Genomic DNA, 11,028 nt, shown 5'->3' on the forward strand with positions numbered 1-11,028 from the left:
TATGAAACCAGTGTATATCCTGCACTTAGTGCTATCGCACTTCAGGTTAGACCTAAACTGCATTTCGTTGCCTTGTCCCTGTACCTGTGTGACGACAATAAAGTTGAATCTAATCTAAATGATTGTTTTACTGTAATTATCTGAATAGAGCAGCTGCAGTATTTCTCATTAAAAATGGAAAATGCTAATTCTCTCTTTTTTGCACAAAGTTGCTTTTTGTAATTGTAACCCTAATTTGACTATGGGGAAGTTTCCTGATATCTATTAATAGATTCTTTTTTATACCCTATTTACCTGTATTGTCTCCTCTTAAAGGTTTTTGTTGTCGTCCAAAAGACAGGATATTTTTCATCCAGGTGTTTGGAAGAGTCTCTGAGGGTTGTGGAAATAAATTCAGAAGTGTTAAGTGTTCATAAACAACCTTCTGGACCAGAACAAAAGCTCACAAAAGTATGTGGACAGGGCAGGTGTGTCATCACACCTTTGGGCAATGTAGAGTGACAATCTTATTCATTCATATTTAATATTCATATTCCTCTTCCTCCTCTGAGTCTGTAATGGGTCGGTGTGGGGGTGAAATGGCCTCACATATCTCTCCAATCTGACCCACCAAGGCATGTTTTTACTCATTCAGCTCTCTCCCACAGCTATAAGTCATTTTGCAATGCAGAAATGTGCCTTAGGGTGTTGTAAGGAGAACTCTCCTCGGTGAATAACCGTGATGCTGAGCAGAAGGTCTCCTGTGGGACAGCCCATGGAGGGATGAGCGCATGTTACATGTCAGATAGTAGAATCTGTTCTCTTGCATCAAGCTGTACAAACTGAGCTTCATCAGCATTAGATATGAACTGTTTTTACACACCCATGCAGTCTTTTTTTTTTTTACACATTCACCCACGTGGCAACTGGTAATAATTTCAGCTTGTTTGTGGATGACAAGCACCTAAACACGGTCCAGACTCCTTCACAGCCCCGTTACGTAAAATCACCTCTACTCAGTCATCTGTATCGCTTCTTACAAAGGAGATTTTACCACAATATATTGGGTTCCCATCAATGTGATTTCACCCTATAACGGATAAATATCACAGCATCATCACTTTTGGATGAGGAAGCGATTCAAACATCAATATCTTCCTTGACTATAGGCTATATAAAAGAGCAAATCACCTTGTTTCTGCCGCTTGTTGTCGTCCAGCTTCCCGTCAGTCTCTACACTCACACACATAGGCGCGGTCGCTCCTCGATGACTACCGGGGCAGTGCGCGCTGTCTGGCCGCGCGGAGGTCTGCTCCTCGGCACGGAGCTCCACGGTGGGAGGGGACTGACCGAGGCCGAGCTGGGAGGGTCGTAGGCAGGCGCTGCGCAGGCCCCACCCAGCCCTGCTGCACCACACACAGGCGACAGCTCTCTCTGTGTGTGTGTGTGTGTGTGTGTGTGTGTGTGTGTGTGTGTGTGTGTGTGTGTGTGTGTGTGCTTGTGTATATATATCTCCAATGTTCCAAAGGCACATTCTGTTCACTAATCTGATATCATTTTAAAAAAACTAACTAGAAAAACATTGGAGAACCCTTTTGCAATTGTGTCAGCACTTAATGTTCAGACTTAATGTCTGAACACTGTCCTGGTTAAAAAAACAATGCAACTGATCTCAGCTGGTATTCTGTCTATATGGAGTGCAATGGAAATTTCTAAGTGACCCCAAACTTTTGACTGGTAGTGTGTGTGTGTGTGTATGTGTATATACTGTATTTATGTATATACACATATATACTATATATATATCTATATGTATACACACACACAATATCTCCACTTTCTACAATGGATGTGATGTGTGGGTGCATTTTAAGCCTTTTTTTCTCAATTATCTTCTGCTTTAGGTGCATACAAAAAACATGTGAAATTGCTGTTTTATTTTGAAAAACATCACTCTTAATGTGAAATATTACATATAACATATAAGGTATTTTTCAGGGGGAAAAAAAACACATTTTAAGTGACGTTTTTATCCCGTGTCAACAACTAAAATCTTTTTCACATAGATTTCTTCCAACCAGAGGTATCAATCATGTAGTTTTGAGATATCTGTCACTGCCAAATGGTTTCTAGGGTAAGTGTGTGTTGCTGTTGAGTCTATTATGGTGTAATTATTTATTATTTTGAGCAGCACACACACAAATAATTTCACCTTCTTTGCCTTGAAGTAGCAGGAGTTGTTTCAGAGCCAGATATCTCAAAACTCTCTGCATGGCTGCAAACTAAGAACATGTGTGTGAACTGACCCTTGAAAGGATGAAGTATAGACATCTAGATACTGACTATAATGTATGTTATGTTAAACTGAATACTCTACCCCTGTGGGCATTAAAAATGTGCAAATAATTATAATTAAGTAGTAAAATATTCCAGGCTGGTAGAACCAGCTTCAAAGAGAGTTATAGGTAAAAAAAAATCTATATGAATGGATAAAAGATTACAACCAGTTGATATAAAAACTGAATCAGGAAGCAATTTTTAAATGTCCTATTTTTACGTCTTTCTAGTTCATTCATCTGAAGAGCTTTCTATTGATTTAGTTAATTTGATGTGTCTAATCTAAGCACTTTTGATAAGAGGACACATCTGTTGTTTTGCTCAGTTTATGTTAAGAGGATTTCTTTCAGTCATTTGTCTGCCGCTCAGTCTCTGTCATAGCGTGAATTTAAAATTATGAATCACATCAAATCGTGAGTGAAGTGTATCGTTACATCTCTATGTTCTTGGTATAAACACTTGAAATCCACAGTCAAACGGAGCCAACAAACAGTCAGTGAGCCACATTGTTTAAAACACAGACACATTTTATGATAAAAACCAGACTGGGTTTTGTTAAAAATTGTTACATGTAAAGAAACAACATTGGTAGACAAAATTCAAAAAAATATAAAATAAATAAAAGTGAAACTAATCAGACAAGTAAAATGTTTTGTCAGCTTCCAAACATTTTTCTCCACAGTCTCCGTTGACAAATATTCACATTCGACATCAATACTGTTGATAAATGACCACAAAGTAACGGATAATAGGTGACTTTCTTTTTTTTTTACATTTTTTTTTAATTTTTAAATACCTCTAAATGAGATGTGCATGTCCACAAACGCATGCAGGTGTTTACAGATTAACTGGCAACATGATCCATGGATTTAAAAAAATCTTTTGTTGAGCTGCGGTAAACACTTTTTAAAACCGGGGTTAGGAGCCGATCTGATTGGTTGGTTGATTTGTAGCTAGCTATTCTGTATCTGTTGAACCGACGTGACGAAGATACAAAAACAACAAAGAAACACGTGAGTAGAGAACACGTCTAGTTGTAGCCCAACAACAAAGCTACGCCTACGAACCACAGAGCCATGCCGTCCCTCTGCTCCCCCACCATGCATCACACACACGTTGCACCAACACAGGGGTCAGAATAAATCCAGTACACAGTACACATCATAATCTCTAGAACAACGCATGCTCTCGTGTTTTCACGTGCCCAAACAACAGATATATATATCTCTTCTTTTTTTTGCAGATTTGTTAAGATTGCACATAATCTGTAGACTAACTAGAGCCTGTGAAAGTAAAAACTAATGGTCAAAAGTTATTTTTTTGTTTAAAAAAAAATGGGTATTTGATTCAAAATGTTCAGATAATCACACTGCAAAGGTAAGTGGTTCCCAACCTCTTTGTGATCCTTTAATATACGTAGTAATAGTTCAGTTCCTTTATTTACACAATTCATCTAGAAGTAAAAAAAAAAAAAAATATGGTGATTAACAAGAAATATGGTCATAAGTCTACAACCATGCTAGCAGCCGTTGCTCTGAGCTCAGTAGCTAAGCAGGCTGATGTTTGGCAGGTGTAATTGCTGCATTCATGTGGTGTCGGAATAATCGGAAAAATTGGTTTCTGCCCATTAGTTAGACCATTAGTAACCATTAGTTGCACGTTGAGTGACTTAGATTAGTTAGAAAAGTGATTTATGAACATTGACCTGATAGCAAGTCGGGTTAAGCTACAACCTTTTAGTGGTTTTAGGGAGTGTACCGGTGCTGCAACACGTCTGGGACAAAGTATAGAGCTTCAAACTGTTTCAGCTTATAATGTGAATCTATAAAAACAGAAGGGGGACCCATGCTTTAAGTAGATGAAGCTCAAACGCAGAAAGGTCTGGAAACAGCCATCGACGTGTTGTTTTAACGCTCTGAGCAATAAAATACCACACATCTTCTGTGTAGAGGCCATGTTGATTCCACATTACGACTTAAAGCTCACGAACACTCCGAAGTCAGAAGAACGACTTCCCAACTCGGGAAACGGGACGATCCGAGGAGCACGTGAATGCAGCAAATGTTTACCTTGCTAACAACCTTACTTTAGCACAAAGAACAGCTGAGGCTGATGGCTAATGTTAACCGTTTTGGAGGTATTTTAATCATGAACCAAAGTATTGCACACGTTGAAATGGTTATTGCACACATTGAAATGTTGACCTCATGGTGGCGCTAGATGAAAAGTCAGAGAATCATCGACGTCAGCAGGATTCGTCCTGTGGGGACCGTGAATGTCTGCACAACATTTAATCACAATAGTTGCTGAGATATTTCAATTTGGATGATAGAGGCACGCTGTTGCTAGCATGGCTAATAAAACACAATAATCAAAGACTGAGAAAAAATAATTAGAAATAGGTTGTTGTTGCTTTTCTATCTTTTAAACCAAGAGTGATCTATCCTTCGGTCCGGACACACACTCAGTTTGGGAACCACTGAGCTACGCAACCATGGGAAGATATACAGCAAGTGGGTCCACAAAGGTGACAGGTACAGTAAGTGCTTTAAAAGGTTGATTACATACATCTAATAACGGGATCATTAGAGATGGCTTCAGCATGCAACTCAAGGAAAACGAAGACGCCAACTGAAGGCGAGTCAATAGTCAAATTGAAGTTCAGTGAAGATAAAAGCAGAAGAGGGGAAATCTGCTCTGACTGGTCTTCCTGCTGTCTATTGCTGCCTGCTTCCCTCCCAGTTTGGTGAAAGACAATGCAACACCACCAGCAGTGCTTACAGCAGATTGGGACACAATCTTGAACCTCCAGGAGCGATAAGGGACTGCGGGTGGAATTAGGTTCGAAAGCAGCAAAAAGAGCAGCTGGTAATCATTTTCAGTTCGTCGGTATCATAAAACATAAAATAATGCAGGGGACAATGGGTTTGTTTGGCTCGCCTCTCATTGAAACACCAACCATAGAAAACAAGCTAGAGACTGTATTACACATCATACCTCAGGGAGGTGCCTCCTGGCTTTTTTTAAAGGTACGAGAGGCACCTTGTTATAAAAGAGGGGAGAACAACTGTGCACAACACAGGTCAAAAGGCACAACACTGGGCACAGACGAAGGGGAAACAACACCCAATGTGCTTTGCAAAAGGCCCAGAGACACAAGGGAGAAAAAAAGTGCTCCTCAATGAGACGTTTGGGCATTTTTAGCAGCACACGGTGTGCTCACGACTCAGATTAGCAGAATAAAACTGCACAACACACACGCGAGAGGAAAAACTAAAAACCAACAAAGAAGAGGTCACATCAAAGTTTGAGCTCGGAGGCCTGACTGAACATCAGGGACAAGAGCACAGGTATTTTCTTCCCCTCTCACACCATTTGTTCATGCTTGATATAACATAACTGCATCAAATATGTTCTTTATACAAAGGAGGGTGTATCAAAGTGATTAAAGATGAGACGCTGCTTTTAGCTTTTAGGGACGGTAATTTAAAACGGGAGTTCGGTCTGATATCTGCATCTGATATGTGTAAAAATGGCTCAAACCTTGCAATAAGTTGCTCATATAACAAGGCTGCATATGCACCAGTAACAACAGTACATTGGGTGAAGTGGTGAAACAAGTAGTCAATGAGTTGGTTAGTCGACCGACGGCAAAATGCAGCCAAATAACCGGCAACAATTTTCGGACATTTTGAGAGTGGAGGTAAGATGGCGTCAAGGACGGCTTCCATGTCTCAAGCTCCTACTCCACTTTTCTTTCTCTTATTTAATTTCCTTCTGTTTTATTGTTATAGCGTCTATTTTGTGTTATATTTTAGCTCACACTATTTTATGTTTGGATTCTCATTTTTATACATATTACATGAGCATTGTCGGAGGGAGCCTGAGTTTTATTGCCAACGACTGCTTTTCGGATGTGTGCAAGATAAAGAACTTGATTTTATACAGTAAACGATTCATTATTTAAAAAAAAAAAAAAAAGTCATCATGATGACAACATCATGAAGTTGAAGCCCTACGATTATTTCACGGATGACTTTCTCAACCGATTAATAGTTTAATCTAAAAAAGTAAAACATGTCACATATCCATGGCGTCCAGACAGCCATCTTCAAATGGCTTGTTTTATCAGATCAAAACCCCAACGATAATACATTTCTAATGATACAAAACAGATTTAAGCAAGTTGTGGCATCAGATACGTTTTCTGTTAATCGACTAATCAGTTAATTGACTTCAGCTTCAAGTTACTTGCAGCTCTACAGGTTTTGTAAATGCACATTTGAAGTAAAAGCCAATTCTGTTCACTTGCACAAAAGTGCAGATCTCTTATAAATAAATTTAAGAACACACACACACTTCTATATATTTAGCATGGTAATCGTTAAGTGTCTATATGAATTCAGAGCTATGTGCAGCGGTTCAGAGGGATAGCGTCAGGCTAGTTTATATGTATTTACACGGCGCTCCAATGCTGTTTCAAGTGTTTAAATCAGCACTATCACACCGCAACTAAATGTCAAGTATATGTCAAGAGAAATATACTTTAGCCAAGAAAAACAACGCCACCTAACATCTGAAAAAGGCTTTGCTTCTGCAGCTCAAGAAACTGAACCCGTGTGGCAGGTTCGCTTGCAGTCTGTAAATCTCAGTGACGATGGAGGCTCGGGTATCTCAGGGCCTTAAGGGTGAGGAGGAAAACTCTGCTTGCGCCACACATTTGCTACAAGTGCTGCAGAATGTAAGACAACAAAGTCATTAAGTTGAGGACCGGCAGCAGAGGCAGCTGCAAAGTGAGTGATTATTGAGAATAGCACAAGGCCATGGAGAGAGGGGTGCTTTGAGAGGTTTGAGGCAGCATACAAACGGGCCACCGTCCACTCCACGCCACGCAGGACAAATGGCAACGACAGTTTTCCGCATCCCTAATTACAATTTTAAGATATGCAAGAGATTAAAGTCGGATATATAAGAGAAAACGTTCGAGGAACACTACAGAAAACGTGCAGCTGAAAAAACACTGTGATATTTCAGTCCTGGACAGAAAGCAGAGAGGCACCGCATCCACGTACTCACGTCCGTGTTACCGGGCAGGAAACCTTCAGGACAACCGGTTACGAAAAATGATATTTTCTCCCATCATTTAAATAGACTCACCCACCAAGAACATGTAAATATATGACAACTATGATACAGAAATCAGTAATTACATCATTTGCATTTCATATAATTTCATCATGTAGCCTACATATATATATATATATACAGTATATATATATATACTGTATATTTTCCTTTTTTGAGGCATTGGTTTTCTTTTTTTTGCGTGGAAATATCCAAAATCTTCTCCCTGGGGAGGACAAACCAAAATCTAGCCCGGGGACAAGGGACAGGAAACAGGAGGAGCAGGACGTTGTGACGCCTGTTAGACGTTAGGTTGTCTCTCGTTTGAGGTGTTTCTAATGACTCAAGAGAGGAAGAGAGAGGATGAAAACGCTGCACCAGGCCGGCTCAAACAGAGCGATCGGACTCTGCTCCGCCTCCCGGCTCGGTTTGTGGCGCCGCGACCCCCCCCCCCCCCCGGCCTCGTAACATCACTGAGAGTCTGGAGTGCAGAGAGCGAGCGTGACGTTTCTCTAACAGACTCAGGTATAGCGGCTCAGTCAGTGGAGTTGAGTTCATTCCTTTATGTCCTCTGAGAGTCCTGAGGGGCCGAACGTATGCGTGGTGATGATAACGATGACAGCGAGGAGTTGTAGCAGCTCTGTGCCCGGCGTCCATCCAATCACCATAACAACAGGCTACAATACGCACCGCAGCCACGCTGACCATCACTTCAGCTGCTAGGAGGACAACCACTCACTTGTAATCCCTTTGAAACTTCCCCTGAAGTGGTCCACAGCCGGCGATGGAGGAGAAGACAAATCAGGGTGGCATTGCAGCAGTGGAGGAGGAGGAGGAGGAGGAAGATTAGCCCCCCCCCCCCCCCTCCCCACCCCCACTGTGGAGAGGCACACCAGAGGAGGAGGAAGGACACCAGAGGAGGAGGAAGGACGAGGGGGGGGGGGTTGATGACGATGGCAGAAAGGAGGAGGGTGATCTCATGGATCGTGATGAAAACTGGAGATAATGTTCATGTTATTGTTTTGTTTGTTGTTGATAAAGTGTTATTGAGCTCTTTACATCCGCGAGCCTCGCTCCTGAAGGATCTGTGAGGACAGAAGGAAGAAGAACACAGAAGTCCCTTCAAATTTCCCAAATGGCTGAAGGTTAATTGAAGCTGGTGGGATCGAGTCATTGGTAGAGTTGTTTATAAAAAGGGAAAAAACACATATTTTCAGGTTCAAGCTTCTCAAATATGAGAGCCTTTAACAGGATTTTAAGTTGAACGTCTTGAAATGTGAGTGAACCGTTTCACACAATTGTTTTGACATTTTTTAGGCTTAACAATTATTAAATCAATCAACAGATTTACCAATAAAGACATTTTTTTTTTTTTTAGTTCCAGCCTCACTGCTGATATTTAATATTTTTTTCTTATAAAATCTGTCCGTCTGTCAACACTTTCTGATTTTCCTACTCTGTCTGTGGCTCTGTTAATTCCTCTTTTTAGTCAACTTTAGCATGGGTATGTAAACATATGAGCACCACTGTATACAGATTAATAAAAAAAAGAGAAAGTAATTTCCTAAAACAGCTGGTCGCAGAGGAGGAGGTAATAGTGTATTTGTCGAAAAATAAAAAAAAGAGACAAAACTAAAGAGTAAAGTATAAAATAATCTAACTTACCTTGGCCTTCTCGGTGGGCTCGATGACGATGCCGTTGGTGGAGTTGTTCAGTTCCCGGGAAACCACGCATAGAAACTCGGCCTGGTCCTCGTTGCCGTAGTTATAAGAGGAGCCGATGCTTATAAGCTGAGGACGGGGGGGAGACGAAAGGTAGAAATATTAGGTTCCCTGACATTTTCATTAAGTTATGTCACTGGAGCAAAAAAAATTTAAACAATCTGCATTCTGAGAAATATTTCTATCTATCTTAAGATTTCTCTCTCGGAGTTCCAGCTCCTCAAATTATTAGCAGCAGCGTTGAGTGTGACCTGACACTCAACTATCAGCACTCCAAAACAATAATGAGGTCTGATATTGATCCCAAACATGAATTAAACAGACTCCCAATTTTGAATCTTCTAGTAATACATCTCTTATCATTAAAGTGCCCATATTCTGCTCATTTTCAGGTTCATGCTTGTATTTTTAGATTTTTTTTTTCCAAGTTTGGAAGCGTGTGGAAGCACCAGAGACACAAAATACCCCCTAAATCCCAGAAAAAAAAGATTTTTCATAATGTGGGCACTTAATAAAAGTTTTAGGCATTCTCCAAACACAGCTTTGAACTAAAACGTGACGGGGGGGGGGGGGGGGGGGGGGGGGGGGTGGGGGGGGTGGGGGGGGGGCTGATTTTCTGCACCTGCTCAACTTCCAACCGTCCGACATGGTTGAGACCATCTGTGTGAGTTCCTCCTCTTGCACTGTAGCTCGATACACATGCTTCACAGGACCCGGGGACGTAAACACAACACACAGCAGAAGGAAACAACATCAATAATGTGCACATAAACAAAATAGATATTATATATATATATTAATATAATATATTATATTATATATTATATTGGTTATATTGTATCCAAGAAAGTCTTTTTCTCGCTTTTCTGTGTTTGAGAGGCTCCTTCGGACGCACTCGCTGCCTATGCCTGCAGGACGCAGAGAAAGAAGACAACCTTGTCCCCGGGCTGTCATCCATTCTGAACTCCCAACCTCCAGATCAGCACCCACTACCCCCACCCCCCCCCCCCCGTGCTCGACTCAAAATTAAGAACTGCACCACAGCACCTTTTCTAATTTTGGTTTTTATATTGACTATTACTAGATTAGCACTTGATACGACAGCATTATGCAATCGATGGCCTGTATATGTATGTATATATATATATATATATATTTGTACCTTGTCAGTGAACTGTCCTTTTGTGAGCTACTCTTCGTGTCTCCTGATAGCTCCTCAAGGACAAATAAAGTGATTTGAATTTAAATTGAATAGGTGTACAGATTTATCGGCCTCTGTATTATGTACCTGGGATGTCCGGTTCTCGTTGTCCCGTATCCTCTCTTTAACCAGCCTCACCAGAGACGCGATGTTGTAGAACTCGGCTTCCTCAAGAACACCTGACATGAAAAAGAAAAATTGGATCAATAGATTTTATTGTTTGGTTTCTATTTTATTTCCATTGGCTCTAATGAATGTCCACTGACAGATATCAACTCTGCAGCAACAGGGATCAAAGCGCTTTACCGTCCTCAGCCAGGTTTTTGTCCATGATCAGTTTTCCGTGCCGAAGGTAATTGAGGATGGGGCCGAAGTACGTGGGGTCCCTGTCGATCAGGTAGGCTCCTGTCTCGTCCTGTAGCAAAAACGGAAAGGGACATTTGAGTGGAGGAATGGTTTTGTCGTCACTTTGCAGAAACTGGAAGAGGGAAAAATGTAACGTCCAGAAAGAAAATTACAAAAAGGTTAAGAATCAGTTCATTCATTAAAGGGACACTTGTGCATTTTCCGACCCTATTTTCCTGTTATGACTATGAATAATGGGAAAAACCATTTTTTGAAATAAGTCCAGTAGACAGCCATGAGTTGAGGTCCGGTTTCCTTGT

General features: G+C 40.9%; 2 protein-coding genes across 4 annotated transcripts in view; both read right to left on the reverse strand.

Moving 5' to 3' along the window:
- slc16a5a (solute carrier family 16 member 5a) overlaps positions 1-11,028 on the reverse strand; it is a 49,105-nt gene that overhangs the window by 36,271 nt on the left and 1,806 nt on the right. The window contains exons 2-3 of the mRNA XM_032501608.1: positions 9,820-9,822; positions 1,171-1,217 (exon numbers count right to left, since the gene is read on the reverse strand). The gene's annotated coding sequence lies outside the window, so the exon portion shown is untranslated. The remainder of the gene's footprint in view (positions 1-1,170; positions 1,218-9,819; positions 9,823-11,028) is intronic.
- Positions 3,555-11,028, reverse strand: part of kctd2 (potassium channel tetramerization domain containing 2) — an 8,940-nt gene continuing 1,466 nt past the window's right edge. Inside the window, exons 2-7 of one of the 3 annotated variants that reach the window (XR_004327152.1) lie at positions 10,670-10,778; positions 10,452-10,542; positions 9,785-9,877; positions 9,106-9,231; positions 8,180-8,525; positions 3,555-8,020 (exon numbers count right to left, since the gene is read on the reverse strand). Coding sequence is in view for 1 of the 3 variants with exons in the window: in XM_032501628.1 (XP_032357519.1) it covers positions 8,496-8,525; positions 9,106-9,238; positions 9,791-9,877; positions 10,452-10,542; positions 10,670-10,778 (450 nt within the window). In the remaining 2 variants the exon portion in view is untranslated. Of the gene's footprint in view, positions 8,526-9,105; positions 9,239-9,784; positions 9,878-10,451; positions 10,543-10,669; positions 10,779-11,028 lie in introns of all 3 variants that reach the window. The other 2 variants (XR_004327151.1, XM_032501628.1) reach the window with 2 other exon arrangements.

The sequence above is a fragment of the Etheostoma spectabile genome, chromosome 21 (genome assembly GCF_008692095.1).
Source record: "Etheostoma spectabile isolate EspeVRDwgs_2016 chromosome 21, UIUC_Espe_1.0, whole genome shotgun sequence".
Taxonomy (NCBI): Eukaryota; Metazoa; Chordata; class Actinopteri; order Perciformes; family Percidae; genus Etheostoma; species Etheostoma spectabile.